The sequence below is a fragment of the Artibeus jamaicensis genome, unplaced genomic scaffold (assembly GCF_021234435.1).
Source record: "Artibeus jamaicensis isolate MK-2021 breed Jamaican fruit bat unplaced genomic scaffold, CSHL_Jam_final contig_2002, whole genome shotgun sequence".
Taxonomy (NCBI): Eukaryota; Metazoa; Chordata; class Mammalia; order Chiroptera; family Phyllostomidae; genus Artibeus; species Artibeus jamaicensis.
In genome coordinates this window covers 215,270-231,931 of record NW_026521408.1, presented here as the reverse complement: position 1 = coordinate 231,931, position 16,662 = coordinate 215,270, and the positions used below count along the sequence as shown (strand labels likewise).

Genomic DNA, 16,662 nt, shown 5'->3' with positions numbered 1-16,662 from the left:
GGAGGTTTTTGGAAAATATTTCCCTCTCAAACAAGTTCTAGTTAAAGTCACTGGTCCTACAACATTTTAAAAAATAGACAGTGTACCTATGTGAGTGCCAGTTGTTGAAATACTAGGGAAGTTTAAAATAATTAACCTGTTACATGAAAGCTCTCTTGGGCATATATTCAAATCAAATTATGGCTTTCAACCTCACAAAAAGCTGAGGTCTTTCAAACCCTGATGTGGCTACTTGTTAGCTGTATCACTTTGATGGAGGCTTCTGGGTCTTTTAAGCCTAGTTTGCTCATCTGTGACTTAGGGAAGATCACTCCTGTTTTAATAGCCTTGTAGAGATGACAGGATGTGCCTGGAGAAGGGACAACAGAATCTACTGAGGCCACCTCTGTGCCAGCTACTCTGCCAAGCACTGTGTCATACTGATATCTTTTTAAATTAGCCTGGATACTTACAAAGTTATGCAACGTTGGTTATTATTATAAGTTGTATAATGACAAGAATAACTGTGAGGCAACTCTGTTGATGTTTCTGAACTTAATTTCTTTATCTGTGAACCTTAAATAATTCCAACAAACTCAAAGTGTTGTGTAAGACTTATATGAGTTCTCAGAGGTAAAGATGCCAGGTAGAAGTTGTGAAGAAGCTTTCAAAGAGTAGATACGAGTATTCATATTAATGACATATTTTTAAATTGCAGCTTGGTAATAACCTCTGTAGTTTTCCCAAAGGGCAATACCAGTCTGGGCAGTGGCATTGTTAATGACACAGCTAATGACATAGCCAATGACAGAAGATCTGTGTATCCTTTTATCCATCCCAGGCTTTAACTACACCCTCTGGTTGGAGCACACTATCAATTCTAAGAGGGCTCAGAGGCTGCCACCCCAAATTTTGGAGGCAGAACTCTGCTTCTCTGAAAATAGGTCTGAGTAGTTTTTCATGTTTTTGCTTTTGTTTTTAAGAAAAACATGCTTTGGGATCTTTTATCTTGAGAATCTTAATTCTCATGAAAGAAACTAAAGTAGCCAATGATTTACTGTTCATTCCACAGTGAATAGTTTGTGCCATGTGAAGTCAGCTCAGGAAATTCTGAACCTTCTCTGCAAACCTGAGAGCTGGCAGCAAGGCAGGTGTCCTGCCCAGGGGAAGAAGGGGATTTGAAGGAGAAGGGGGAGAGAGGGAACAGCAGAGAAGGAGGGAGCCACAGCACTCAGTAAAGGGAGCCCTGGGAGAGCGGCTCCTGTGGGAAACTGTGTCCCTGTCCCTGAGTCCCTACTGTTCAAAAGAAGAGCTAAACTCCTCCGGACCCTCGGACCCTCGGGCCTCACTCAGCTGAGAAGTGCTTCCATATACCTAGCAACTGACTGCCAGCTGTCACCATCTTCCTGCCTTCAAATGGGTCTTGTGTGCCAGGAAGATCTGGCCTTCATCCTGGCCCCAGAGTCCCTGTTCACATCTGGGGCTTGTCAATTGGGTGTTCCAAGGTTACACTAAGTGGGTTTAGGGTAAGGTACAGGGGATATCATGGTTTGGGGCTACACAGAGAACTGTGTGCCTTTTTCTTCCTCTTTCCTATCTGATATGGGCTACAGAAAACAGTCTAAATATTTTTGAGATTAGAAAAGATTACTTCTAGTGTGCCACCAGATTCGAGGCAAAGTGATTTTCTAATACTTCTTTCCTAAACTTGACCAGACTTGAACATGACTCTTTCATGGGGCAGGGAAAGACAGCTGTGTGCTCAGACCTGCCCAATTAGTTTACTGTTTATGGCCAATATATATAGGCCCAGGGAGTTATTGTGGTGCATTATAGCTGTAATAAAAGAGGATGGAAACATTAACAGTGTTTGATGTGTGCTTTGAGTTCAGAACACTTTTAACATATTTGTGATCAGTCAGCATCTTTCATGTTGAGAAAAGAGATCTTTTTTTTCACTCTAAAAATTATGGTAAAATATATGTAACCTTAAGTTTATCATGTTAACTAATTTTAAATGTACATTTCCATGTACATTCACATTGTATCCATCTCCAGAACTTTTTGTTTCCCCCAAACTGAAACTGTAGCCATTGAACACTGATTGTCCATCCCCTGCCCCTCCCAGTCCCCAGTACCCACCATCTACTTTCTGTCTCTATGAATCTGACTGCTCTGGTTGCCTCATATAAGTAGAATCCTACAGTTTCAGTCCTTTTGTGACTGGCTTATTTCACTGAGTAAAATGTCCTCAAGTCTCATCTGTGTTGTAACACATGACATGATTTCCTTACCTTTTTAAGGCTGAATGTTCCATTGTAAATAGAGACCATATTTTGTTTATTCCTTCATCCATCAATGGACGTTTGGGTTGTTTCCACCTTTAACCATTATGACCAAAAAGTAGGGAAAATGGGAAAAGTCATGCTTTCTTGAGTTATTGTGATTTTAAATTGCCCTAAACCTATATTTTTGGTCCGGAAAAGTAGGTACACAATAAATAAGGAGCCTGAAAAATTTGAATGGAGTACGTTAGGTGGTTCCCACTCACCCCCAACAGCAGAAGCAAACCCAAGTAACACTGACTCTTTAAAGAGTTGTTGTGTTAATAATGAGATGATGATTTAAAATACTTTTTAAACTAAGTAATCCCCCTACCGGTGAGTAATGACTAAGAAATCATTGTACTGTGGTGTTTGCTGGTCTAGGTGGCGAGATTCCAAAATCCAGGTGACAGACTTAAACCAGAGGAGAAACCTACCTAAGAACCTTGTGACAAGCCACTCACTATAGCCATGGGATTGTAGGAGTTTGCTGATATTGCTCACATACCACTTATGAGAGGAAGTAGTGTAGGTTTATGTGTGTTTTTGTTTTTCATTTTCGTGTTTACCATAATAAAGCAACAATGGCTAGACGGCTACAAATTGGAAATACAAGCTCCAGAGCAATGGAAACGGTGAGGATTTCCAGAGAGGGGCTGTGTCTGTGCAGGTGCAGGAGGTCCTAAGGAGGTTGGTGCTGGCTGGGCCCTGCCATCCTGAGGGAGCCCCAGGGACCTGGAAGGAGGCAGCGCCCTGCAGTGACCCTTCATGACAGCAGGTGGCAGCAGCCAGTGGCTCAACATCATTGTGGGTTCTGGTCTGGACTCTGGGCTTGTGATGAAAACTTGGGAACTAGTTGCAGTTAACTGCATTTAACCTCAAAACCCCAACTCATACCATGTTGGCAAATGCAGGGTGCTCCAAGGCAATCCTTGCTGATGTTCCATCGTCAGCGTTTTTATTAACTTCAGTGACTGTATAGGAGGCAGGCTATTTAAACTGACAGGCAACGTAAAGTGGGAAGGAATTGCTAATGGACTGGATATGGGGCACAGAAAGATCTGGGTGGGCCAGAGGGATGAGCCCAGTGAAATTCAACAGGGAAATGTAAAGCCCTGAATTAGGTTGGAAAATGTCATGGGACGTGCAGGACAAAGGGAAAAAGTCTGGCTTAATGGAGAGACAGGCAGGGTGATCACTCGGTGAAAACCGGAGACGATGCAGCTGCTCACTAACGAGGAGATGGTTACATGTACATCTGTTAAAAAGAGCAAGTCAGAGCTATCCACACTGACTGGAAAGATCTCCAAGGCATATGACTAAATGGGAAACACCAGAGGAAAATATGTGAGGATGCAAACCATCATGGTTCTGTGTGAGTGTGCATGTGTGTGAGTACCTGTGATGGCACAGAAAGGACTGGAAGGATACACACCAGGACGTTCGTGCTGACACTTCAGAGCAGGGCTGAGGAATGGGACTCCCACTGTTGACTTTATATGCTTCTGTATTTACTTTAGTGCAAATGTGTTTCTATATCAATTCTATTATTACATACTCACATTGGTGGCCTTTTAATTGAAAATGAGGAAAGGTGATGAGGATAACAAAAAACTAACTCAAGCTCAGACCACATTAATACTAATGCTGTGTCAGAAGTAGAATCTTTTCTCAGTTCAAGCTTCTCAGTGGAAAATAGAGGTACTCCAGTCCCCCAGAAAGCACAACAGGTGCTGGACATTGCAACACAGCTATCATGATTCCATCTGTACTGCCTGCCCCTTTGACTTCATCCCTCTTGCTGTCTCCTTGATTCTGGTGTCCAACCCTTCTCTCTCACTGGACAACTTTCCCTAAGACACTGTCCTACTCCTCTGTTTCCTTCAGGTCCCTCGGCAGAGAGGCCCTCCTTGAGCACCCAGTACTAAATAGCAATTTTCATTGCCCCTGGCAAGTTCTAGTCTTCTGCTGGTTTTTCTCAATTGCACATCTGTGGTATATATAACCTTCAGGGATGCAGGTATAGTCTACCTCCTTCAACATGAAGACAAAGATTTTGCTTTGTCACAGTCCTGGTGCCTAATAGTGGCTGGCACTCAGTAGACATTGGCTGAGTAAATGAGTAATTAGAGCTGTACAGGAATGGAGTGAACAGCATCTCATGATTGGGGCAACCTCCTTAGCTCCATCAGCGGTGAGAAGATGGGGACTCTCTATGGTGCTGGCTACAAGCAGCAGGAACAAAGTGCACTAGGGGAATTCTAGAAGTTCAATCTACATGCTTTGTGTGATGGGAACATCTGCAATTGGCCTTTGAGCATGACATTCTGTGCCCGAGCTCACCTCCCTGGTCCATGCCAGGAGTCGTCCTATCTAGAGGGTTGCAGGAAAAAGCATTTGATGCCATGAATGGAAGGTATTTGGAGACCTGAATTAGGTGAACCAAAGCTTTCTGTAGTACACTGTTGGTTTTTCTGTAATTGCAGGGTGACATAGCTGTCATCACCGGAGATTTTTGTGCTGTTACATGGGTGCTCAGCCATTCCTCTCCCATCTGTGTAGCTAGTCTCTGTTCCCCCATATTGTACTTATTTCAGGCTTGGTATAAGTGCGCATTTTTTTCAAGCTCCCAGTTTATCAAGTTTTGCTTGAGTCATTCCTATGTAAAACGCCATCCATTATCTTTCCAGCTTGGGATCTATCAAATGGAAAATAGATGACAATCATTTCTCACTTAGCAATTTGCTGGGTAGAGGGTTTTTGCATAAAGTATCTTATCTGACTGCATTAGCCTTGGGATGTATTCAGTATAGAAATTGAAGTCTGGAGAAATGAAGGAGTTGCTGTCTACCTACTGCAGACCCCTTTGCATGTTGCCTGCTGCTCTGCATTGACTGGTAGGTCAGTGATAGCAAATACTGGCAATGCAACACAAGTCCAGGCTGGAGAATTCATTTGTCCTCCTGAGTAGCCCCTGATCCACTCATAACAATTGTGATCCACATTTGGACAGTAGCACATGAACAGAAGAGTTGTTTGAGGCCACGATTCCTAGTTTATTAATACTCCTGTACAAGACAGAAGTAGCAGTGGGGCCTTCCCCAAGTCCTAAACTTGCAGTACGCAGCCAGCGCTAGAGGCATGGAGGGTGAGTCTGCTTGGGGCCCTGGGCTCGACACGGCTGACCCCACACAACCCTTCAGGAGAATCTTTAAAAACAAGCGAGAGAGCCTTTTCATTTTAAATTAATGATTTGAAATATGTATTCAGGATTACCATTTTCAGAGTTCAAGCTCTAATTTTTAGGTCTGTGGCCAGATCTCTCTTTACATCCTTAAAAGTGGTCAGAAGCCATCTGTAATTATTTGACTCAGTCCTTTAGGACCTTGAGAGTCATAATCTTCATCGCTTGTAAGAGTGAACATACCCACTTACAAACCACATGCTGCTTTTAACAGGCCGTGTGCAGAGTATGTTGAAAGGCAGGAACTAGTTCTTACCACTCTTCTATCACATGGATGAAAGTTGGCTGGTTTGGGTCCTTTTACATTCATTTAAAAAGCGTGTGATTTTCCATAAAAGTGTTCGTAATTATCGATGTATAAAATGCCTTGAAGGCCTTGTACCCGGGACAGGGCTGGTGCTGCTGTCTCAGGGAAGGTGCCTGTGGGACACCCACATGGGGACAGCTGACCCACCCGGTTTATTTCCCATGGGAGCAGGCACCAAGGAATAAAAAGTAGTTTCTAAGACCCACTTCGATTACATACAAATACACAGAAAGACAATCCCGAAGACAATTCTACAGAAAAGATACCTTGTAGGATTTTTCTCATGTCTTAGCCAACCTTCACCATGAAGATCACTTTAAACTGTCAATTTTCATGATTCTAGGAGCAACATTGGTCATATGAACCCAGCCCAGCATCTTCCAAGCTACAAACCCCATTTGCGCAACACACTGTGCGTGTGTTTGTCAAAAACCTGTTGGGGTCAGCATGGGGTTCAGCACAAATCTTTTTTTCCTCCCTCCCTGGTAACAGAAACTTACCTGTAACTGGGTAGAAGAATCAAGGATGGTGAACAGATATCCTGGGAACTTATCTCTTTGGTGTTATGATGCTTAAAATATTAAACTCCTTATATAAAATTGGCTATAGATGACATTAAAACTTGGTCTTCTATTAAAAACTGTAATACATTTAAAATAATTATTACATGAATTTATATTTTAATATTTTGAATGACATTTGAAACGTTACAAAATTATTTTAGTTACAAGCATGTAATTAAAGCTGTTGTTTACTATTACAAAATGTTTTTTTACAATGCTATTCTTGGCAAAAGGAAAGTGTTTACCCTTATTAAAGAATGCTGAGTGCCATTTTTTGAAAACCATGTCAAACATTATGATAATGATATTAAGATTCAATGGATCCTGTGGAACTACTTAATATTTATCTAAACCAGTGTCTATTTTTTTAAAGTCTATTACTTCTATTTTCACTTAAAAATAAGAAGCTGAAGAGGAAAGCAAACGTTTGAAGCACATGAAACTTATTTTTTAATCACTAGAATTTAGAGTTCAGTCTTTCCATCTGTTCTTTAAAAAAATAGTAACTACCACCCATTTTGTTTCATACGTGGCAACAAAATAGTCCCAAGCAACTTCTTCCAGTTGGTGTTCCACCCTTTACCAGTCGTGGAGAAGGCACGCATTGGCAGGGAGACAGGGGGTCTGGAGCCAGCCTGTAGTCGGTGGCAGCTGCTGATACATTATCTGTATTTCTCCTGCAAAATTACATCCAAAGTTGTGAAATGAGGCCATTGGCTGTCAAGCCCGCACTGAGAATGTCCAGTTGGCTTCCCATGAGAGGCCGCAATGCTTTTGTGGACTACACAGCACAGTTAATGTAGTGGCCCTAAAAATTCTTCAAAACCAAGAGCCCACATTTTCAACTCAATGACAGTACCTAATTACACAGCATTTACATATCACTATCTGAGCCTTTGAAATAGTAGTAATATACAATGGCTTTCAGAATGTCTTATAGATCGAAAGAACATATTTCCCAGTGTTCATTTAACAAAAAGTTTGATGGAGTTTGAAGTATTAGGTAACCTTGTCCATGGTTACGAGAATTCCCAAAGTGAATAAAAGAACCAAGATTCTCTAGGCTTACCTTTAATTCAGGTGGAAATGGCAAAAGGAACGTCCCTCAGGGGAACAGCCAACCTTTCTCAGAGTCCTCTTTAGGACCCAGCATTTCTCTCCTTTCCTCAAAGAAATAGAAACAAAGGGCAATATCCTTTGCCAAAGTAATTTCCCTTTCTTCAAAATGTGAAATTACTTTGCACCAATAACCCTACCAGCACAGCGTTTTATTGGAACTAATTTGAGTAAAAATCAATTTTGGCATAGGATCAAGCATTTGTTTTTTAGCTTTAAAAGAGAAGAGTGCCATCAGAAGCATTTAGAGTTTCACCTGAGAGCTACAGGAATTTCAAATGGTTGTGTTTAATATGAAAATCTTGACCCTGGGGAGATAATGGTGACTTGGCCTTGACAACTAAGAACAGGTTGCCTCATCCTTTTCCTTCCATCTTTTACCTAGTAGCTGGGTAATGTGTTAAACTGGTTTTTTTGACTTTCCAGAAAAATATCTGATTAGCAAATAACACAATTCAGTGACATTTAACAGTATGCAAATTCCAGACACTGCAATCATGAACACTGTGAAGACAGTCTTTTCTGTGGGCCTGGAAACAAAGCAGTCCACTGTATTGGGACAAGGCCAGGCATTACATTTCACCAGACGCTGCATGGAGAACCCATCATACATGATGTAGAAGACATACATGAAGACAGCTTCGAAGACAACCCGGAAGAAGATGCTGCTGGTATAGGTCCACCATAACGACCCTTCAATTCGGACCTTCTGGCTTTTGATCTCTTCGATGTCTTTAAATTCACTCTTTATCTCTCCCTTAATGAACTTCCTTTTCTTCTCATGTCTGCGATAGGCCACATGCATGGCCACCAAGAGAGCTGGTGTGGACACAAAGATCAGCTGAAGGGCCCAGAGCCGGATGTGAGAGATAGGGAAGTAGTGATCATAGCACACATTTTTGCACCCAGGCTGCAGAGTGTTGCAGATAAAGTCAGCCTGCTCATCTCCCCACACTTCCTTTGCAGCTACTACCAGGATCATGATGCGAAAAATGAAGAGGACGGTGAGCCAGATTTTTCCAATGCTGGTGGAGTGTTTATTGACACCCCCCAGAATAGTCTGCAAAGTGCTCCAATCCATCCTCTCTGGGTTGTTCGCACTGGAAGAGACAAAATGAACACAGTAGAGGAGTGACTCATCAGGACAGAATCTGAGAAACTTCTCTGGGTCTTAGGCAAGTAAGCACCCTTAAATCTCTTCCTGAACAAACACCAACTCTTATGATGCCTCACCCAAAAGGTGAAAACCAAACCAACTTAGTTTGTCATAGGGGTAAAAGGATAGTTGCCAAACCACTTGAACTATGTTTTCCCAATAAAGAGTAGCTTATTCCCTTGAGAAATTCACCCAGTCCTTTTTTTAAAAATCCTCACCCAAGGATATGTTATTGATTTGAGAGAGAGAAAAAAAACCCATCAATATGAGGAAGAAACATCAATTAGTTGCCTCCTATGCGTGCCCTGACCTGGGATTGAATCTGCAACCTTTTGGTGCAGGGGACCAAGTTCCAACCGAGCTACACAGCCAGAGCCCAAATCTTTAGCTCATAATAAAAATTGGTTGGGGGGGGCAGTGCCACAAACAAAAGTGCTCCTAACTTAAAGGCATAATTAGTGCTAATCGACCCCTGCAGACACTCCCTGGCACCTGGACAAGTGGCATTCAGTCGTTAAAGCTGCACTTGCTTTTTAGCTGTACTGACTGAGACTAGCCTGGCCACCTTGCTGTAAGGTCCAGCAGGCCATGCCTCCCTGCAGAACCATTTTTCTGAAACTATTTCAATGAACCGTTATGGACTTGGGATGTAGCTGTGAAATGTTACCAACATTAAAGTTGACATTTGAGACACTGCATGTTAAAATTTCACAAAGGGCCTCACTCCCTTTTTCTACACTAAAAGGAACAAGTTGTAAACTTTCCATCTGTAGAGAAAAGCCACTGTATTCACAGATTTTTGTGAATGTTTTATATATGGACTGGTGGTCCCCACTGTCATGCTGAACTGATGGCTATCTGTTTTAATACAGTGTTGCCGCTGCACATTTTTATTGTGGGCTATGGTTTAAGTGTTTCTAAGGAGGCACATTATGAAAAAATGACAGAAATTTTAACTCAGTGATTCCCAATGACACTGCAGAAGGTGATATCACTGTGTTGAATACTGAAGCTCAGGATTAAAGCTCACTTGGGTTAAGGTACATCTTGCTGTGGATCTATCTGCCATGAGCCAGCAGCCTTCTCTTCATCTCAGGAGACAGGATACGAACTGTCTCCAGTCCTTCATAGTTATGTCCCATCTTCTCAATCAGCCCCTCTTCGAGACAAGATTCCACTTCCCCACAATCCTGATGAGCAGTCTGTTTTCCATCTCCTCTATGCTGGCAGTGAACCCATCTTCTCTTACTTAAAAGCACAATGCTCTCCTCATTTTGAGCAACTGGGTCCTGTTTCCCCCTCCCCCCATGGACTAAGCAGACTCATCACTGAACATCATCTCAGGTGGGAACACCAAGGTCTGGCTGATGCCATTCAGTGTCACCGTGGCCAGTCATGGACACCAAAGTTGTGTAAACTTGAAAGGTACTTCAGAAACATTTAGCTTTACTTAGCTTGAAAAAGACAAACATCACTGGAAAAAACAGTGGCTCAGCCCTGACCCTTTGAACAGACTCCCGGGGCATCCTGCTGAATGTTCCACAGTCTAGTCATGCCTGACAGCAGGCCCACAATTCACCGTCTGACCACATTATTTTATGGAATTACAGTTTAGTTCTTCAAGGGCACTAAGTGAGAACGGGACACAGAAATAAGCTGCCCATGGTACATGTGGCTAAAAATTGGGGGATAATTAGGAAGGTTCATGCCTTTGTCCTCTTCCAAAGTACAAAACATGGACCTCACACTTTTATAAACCAATCCAACCACCATCAGCCAAGAAAACTACAGTGGTCCTATATTGTTGTGGCGGCAACTACGTTTGTAGATCCTTTCGGGAAAAGGAGCAAATTAAAACTTAACCCACAAGTGGGACAGGGTAACAGGTCAAGATTGACTAACACAGCAGGATGAAACCAGTGGGGAGCTGCTGTCCCGCCCTGGCCCACACCAGCCTGCCATTGTTTGGAGCTCTGGCAGAGGCAAGTTCTGTTCTTTGGGGGAGGCACAGGTTTCAGAAAAGGCAAAATCGATTCTTACCCTTAACTTCTCAACCCCTTCTTTTTCCCTGGCAGACCTTGGCCAACTGCCTCCACAGAGCACCCCAGGCCTCTCACGGGTGTCTAATTGTGACAATTAGTACCTGAGTTTTTAAAGGACTCAAAGGTCAAGCAGGGAAATGGCTGTCGCCTAACATATGAGACAGAGTCCCAAGTAAATGGTCATACGTGTTCAACTGTCAGAATGCTGGAGGGCCACACACTGATCAGGCTCACGTCCCGTCCTCCAGGAGCAGAAGGGCTTATGCAACCGCCCTAGTGAGCGCTTCTCAGTCATGTGCGACCTTCCAGCTGGAAAACTCCACCTGGAAACAAAAGTTCTCCAATCGCTGAAGAAAAAAAGAAGCGAGGTTTAGGCTACGCTGCCCTGCTCCCAGGGTGGGTGGTCCTGGCTCGAAAAGGTTACTTCCATCAGGCAGGGCTTCTGCTTAGCAAAGGGAACCAGCTTTCTTTCCAGTCAGAGCCTTTGGCCCATTAAACACCTACTGGTGGTGACAGATTAAACTGTCGCTGACGAACGTAATCTACGATCATCAATTGCCAACTGTGATGTGGGCTGCCTGACCCAGGCCCCCTCCTCCCCGGAGGGTGGGTCCCTATCGGTCACTGCACTGATGTCACCAGGTCCCCTCCCTGTAAAAAGTCCCGGCTCCAATTTCGGTCGGCGGGACATTCACTCTCCACAGTTCTCCCTGGACACCTGACTGTCCCCGGAGGTCCGCTGTCGCGACTGCTCGGGACAGGGGCTGTGCGGGGGGCCTCAGTGCGCGTGGGGTCCACTCTGGGGACCCGATCCATGTTCCCACAGCCGGGCAGTGCCAGGTCCCCTCCCCCCCAGGTCTCAGACGCCAGTACCGGGGACCTTGCCCCGACGTCCCAGTGCCCGACGTCCCGGGCCCTCGCTCCTCACCCGGTCCTCCTCTCCCCTTTCCCTCGTTCACGCAGCTCCTGCCGTCTCGGGTCCCCTCTCCGTGCTGTGTCCCCTCCCCCCGCCGGATGCCACAACTCCCGGTGTCCCAAGACGCAGAGAGTCGGGCGACAGCCTCGCCCTGGGCGCCGATGGCGCGGGCTCACCTGCCGGGGAAGGTGGGCTCCGGTGGCTGCGGGAGCGCTCGCGGGCCCGGGTGGTCCGGCCTGGCCGCCTCCGCGCTCCTCCTCGGACGCCTGCGCTCGGTGGAGAGCCGGACACCTGTGCTCTGCGGCACCTGAGGCTCCAGCGGCGCCTTTTAACCGCGCCGCACACCCCGCCTCCTCCCCAAGCTCCGCAGAGAATCCCGGAGGGGGCGGCTCCTCGCTGCCGGGGCCCCCAGCGCTCGGGCTGGACGCGCCGGCCTCCTGTTTCCAGAGGTCGCGCGGATTCCCGCCTCCCCCGAGAGCCTCCTGAGGCCTCGGAGCTCCCAGGACCCCCGGGGTCCCAGGCCGCCCCCCCTGCTCCCCGTCCCAGACCCTCCTCGGGGCCTGTGGGCTCCAGGTTTGGGGGGCGGGGTCAAAGGATAGTTGCTGCCGTTACTGTTGTCTCTCCAGGGCTTCTTTCAGTGCCCACTATCACTGCAGTTAGAGTTCAGCTTTAATTAAAAAAAAATAAAATTACTGGAGCAACAGGAATTCCCAACGGTGTGAAGATTTAAGTTCAGTCCCTGTGTCCTTCCTACTTGTTCCTCCAAATCCCTCCCCTCTTTTCCCCCTTAAATTCCCTTCCCTCTTCCCTCTGGTCACTGTATTTACAATAGCGTAATAAAATACTTAGGGATAAATTTAACAAAATAAACTCAAGACTTGCAAAAAAAAAAAAAGATTTAAGTGCAGGCCACTGAGGATCTGTCCGGCTCCCTGCGCAGTTGGCGGGGCGAGGGTGGCGGAGTCCCTCCCGGGAATCTGGAGACAAAGGGGGGCGAGGAGGCGGCCCCGCCAGAGCTGGCCAGCTCTCTGTTTCTTTCCCCCTAAAACCTCACTGGTGAGCTCAACGTCCACCTCTTTGAACTCCCCATTGTTTCGGTCACTTTCAACAATACATCCAGGTTGGGGGTTGGAGGCAGGCAAGTTGGGGGCGAGCCTGGCTTTGCCCAAGGGCCCTGGACTCGCACTTCTGCCCTCCACGCCCTGCCCGCTTTGTCCTTTCACAGTTGAGAAGTTGCAAGTAGGTAGCTCAGTCTGGGTTTGGGGAGGCCCAGGTTATTAGGAAAGGAAAGAGTGAACGAATGAAGCCTACGACCCTCCTGCCCCTGCACACGCCCCACTAAAGGGGGCTCAGTGCCAGGGCTTCTGGTTGGGTATTTTAACGTGTTGAGACACACGTGACAGAGAGTGAGTATTCACAAAGCAAGAGGATGAAGAACTGAAATTGCAAGAGCAGGCCACCTTGGGGACATCACTCGTGGCTTCAGTAGTGCCCTGTGCCTGCAGGGAGGCGGTTTGCTCTTACGCTGACCTTCACTTGGGTCCCCTTCTGTGTTAACCAAAGATGAGGATGATTCATCCAGACAAGGCAGATCTGGCCCATCGTTGCCCCCAGGAGAATGAGGGTTTTGCCTTTTCCTTGTAAAACTGGCTCTCATCACCACGGGCCAACTTGAGTTGGTCTTGTACTGGAGCACAGGAGCCTCGTCCAGCAGTCAGCACCCCACCTTCCAGGTCTAAGTCTTAGTCTTTACGGGCTTGTCTGTTCCTGAAGAAACAAAGCCCCACAGCTGCCCAGCCCTGCTCTGCCCATCTGAGACAGACGCTGATTCATGTGGTTAGAGAGGGCAGGGATAAGCCAGGTGGGGAGAAGGCACTCTGGCCTGGGCGCACCTCTGGGCGCTGTGAGAGATGGTGTGGGTTGGCTGTGGGGCCCTCCCTTTATTTAGTCATCTGAAATATGGCTGTTCAGGAGTCTGCTACGGTCCTGGTGGGTTAGAGTGAAGGGAGTGTCCAGGCCATATGGGAAGCTAGTTGCTGAAGATGTCTTGCAGATTGTAAGTTGACTCACTTTCTCCATTGACAAATCTCACCTTAGGTTTTAGTGTCTTTACCGTGATTACACGGTGCTGTTCAACTGCCCTTTCTTCTTTTTCCCTGACTTATTCCCCTGATTTGCATAATTAGTATGTGTTGTTGGCTAATTGTGTGTCCTAGCCACTCTGTGTTTAGATATGTAGCTCTACAGTTCAGCACCTGGTTTTACTCTGTTGTGTGTGTTTCTGTTGTTTTTCTGTACTGGTGTTTCCTTCCTAAACAGGATTCTTCTGGGCAGGAAATCTCATATATACGTGTGTGTGTGTGTGTGTGTGTGTGTGTGTGTGTGTGTGTCCTGAAGAATAGAGGAGAAGAAGGAAAGGTAAGATAGAAAAAAGGGTCTCAAGCTTGGAAATTTGAAGTTATCTACAAATAAACTTAGACACGCACACAATTACAAGGATGACAGTATCTATATCTATATCTTTATCTATATCCAAATATATGCTGTGATATATATGTAAACATATGCACATACATACACACACACATATATATCTCCTCACCCGAGGATATGTTTGTTGATCTTAGAAAGGGAGAGAAAGAGACAGAGAAATATCAGTGTGAGAGGAACATCCATTGGCTGCCTCCTGTAACTGCCTCACTGGGGGATGGAATCTAGGTCTGTGCCCCGACTGGGAATTGAACCTGCAACCTTTTGACGTATGGGACAGTGCTCCAAAGAACTGAAATACCCAGCCAGGGCACACATTAATATTTTTATAAATCTTGTATATATTTTGTGAAGAGCACAATCATACTGCTGCACTATTTTGGTTAAAAGCATTACTTTATTAAGTGTCAGCATTGAGAAAAAGCCTTAATTGTGTTGCCCTGTTTTCACCCGTCTTCCCCTTTTAACGTACCAGCCCCTGCCCTGCGCTCCTTCCAGCGGCTCCAGAGTTGCCTGGGCTACCAGCTGCCTGATGGGCACACCTCAGTCTCACTAACGGTAGGTGCTGAACAACTTACAGTTATTAACTTGGCTTTATGTGGGTACCTACCTATCACACCTTGTCACTTCAGAGTCTCAGAGGTACATATAACTAATATTTTCATGTACATGTGTAGTAGCAAGTAGGTAAACCCAGGTGTTTAAAAGTGAGTGGTCAGTCGACAAGGCGAAATGCTAATGGTTAAAGCTATTTGACATTTTAATTTGACAACTGTTTTATAAATAAACCTGAAAGAAAGAAGCTGCCATGGTTCAAGAAGTCAGTGGGAGACAAATCTTATGTCTTAACATATTTTAATGAAAGGCTGCTTACCAGCTGCCTAATAAGACAGGCTTTTGCATTCCCCCAAGAAGTGTACTCTGCATGTACATAAAAAATGTCTAAGTTACATTTCTGATTCACAAATCTTATGTATATGAGAGCAGAAAATGTCTCAAGACAAGAAGAGACTCATGAGAGAATTGGAGGCCCTGTTCTAACACTTGGCAGTTTTAAAGCAAGTGAGCTCCTTTGAATCTCTCTTAGCTGTTAATTATTAACATTAGCTATTGGTCTATATCCACTTTCTTCACTTTGCCTGTTGAACTATTACTATTAATAATTGATCAGAATATTAGCTCTCCTCAAAATAGCAGTAGGAAACTGAGGATGGAATGAATCCCTGGCATCTCTGAGTATTAATAACAACTTACACATGATTAATAAAGAAGTGTCATCCTCTTTAATTTTTGTGATACTTATTATAGGAAAACAGCATTTCACTTTTACTTCTCTCTGCACCATTGACCCATATTCTCACTTATGGACCCTGAAAATTGTTAGTGTCAAATCACTTAGAGGGGGTAAAAAAACAATTGTTATGTTCATAGAGTAAAAAAAACAGAGTTCAACGATTTAATTGTTCCTTCACTTTCAAATTAAAGGCATCTCATAAAAATTCCACCTTTTGAGTTGCTATTGAAAGTGTTGCAAGCCTTTCCATTTTCTGCATTCTAGTCTTGTATCACACACAAAATATTTGGGGGAAGTTTGGGTGGCTAGGCACGTCTCAGTTGTAAGCCATGGGTAAATTAAGCCTGTGTCCTTGGCTTTACAGGATGAACATATGCTCCTTTATGAATATTTAAGCAGACTCTGAAAAAAATCACAGTTTATCCAAATGTGTTTGTGTCAAAAGCACATTTCATCCAGAAGTGAATACAAAACTGTAACTCCCTAGGCAAATGGGTAGGGAACTTTCACTTCCATTCAATATAAAAATTAAATTCCATAAGCTATAGTGGCCTGCCAAAATGGAAACTTTGTATCTTTTTCAAATAACAAAATAGATTTCTATATTTTAGTTTGTGTTACAGAGTAAAAAGCTTTTGGAATAAGAGAAAAACTAAACACCTATATTAGGAGTTGCTTTAGTAAAAAAAAAAAACATAGGTTTGACAAGAGACTCTAGATCAATGATTCCCTGGTTAGAGGATTTGATAGACTACAGTAGGTTTTCATCACATGCTAGTCTAGAATGTCCTAAATTTAAATTTGTCACTTGGATGTGAGTCTTTGGTCTTAGAATTTAGAACTGGGTTCCTGTGTTAACTGTTCATCTAAACTTCTTAAACTGTTTCATAGCTGTTTCTACTTTCAGGGGCGGGGAACCACATGTTGGTGTGGAGAATTTTCTGATTTAATTTTATCCTTAAAAAAAAAAAAATATCTGCCAGGATATTTTAAAAGGCACTTGCAATACCCAAAGGGTACAGTAGATGGCACTGGGCAGACTTGTTTTTGTAAAATGCACATTCTGGGAGGAGAGTGGAATAAAAATGGATCATCTTTTCCTACTAGTGTTGCTTGTCCCAACCTCACTAGTAGGCTAGAACATAAATTTCTATCCATTTTCCCCCAAATTAAGTGAAATATAATAAAATAGAAAATGTCAGAAAACATGCTCCTAGTAAGAGTTAAATTG

General features: G+C 44.4%; 1 protein-coding gene and 1 pseudogene across 1 annotated transcript; one reads left to right on the top strand and one right to left on the bottom strand.

The window, feature by feature from the left end:
- LOC119041291 (ZAR1-like protein) overlaps positions 1 to 16,662 on the top strand; it is a 74,242-nt pseudogene that overhangs the window by 30,587 nt on the left and 26,993 nt on the right.
- Positions 6,913 to 11,963, bottom strand: GJB2 (gap junction protein beta 2). The gene is made up of 2 exons (XM_037134508.2): positions 11,824 to 11,963; positions 6,913 to 8,633 (listed from the first exon to the last, which is right to left on the bottom strand). Exon 2 carries the CDS (start codon positions 8,612 to 8,614, stop codon positions 7,934 to 7,936), a length of 681 nt encoding a protein of 226 aa, XP_036990403.1. The 5' UTR covers positions 8,615 to 8,633; positions 11,824 to 11,963; the 3' UTR covers positions 6,913 to 7,933.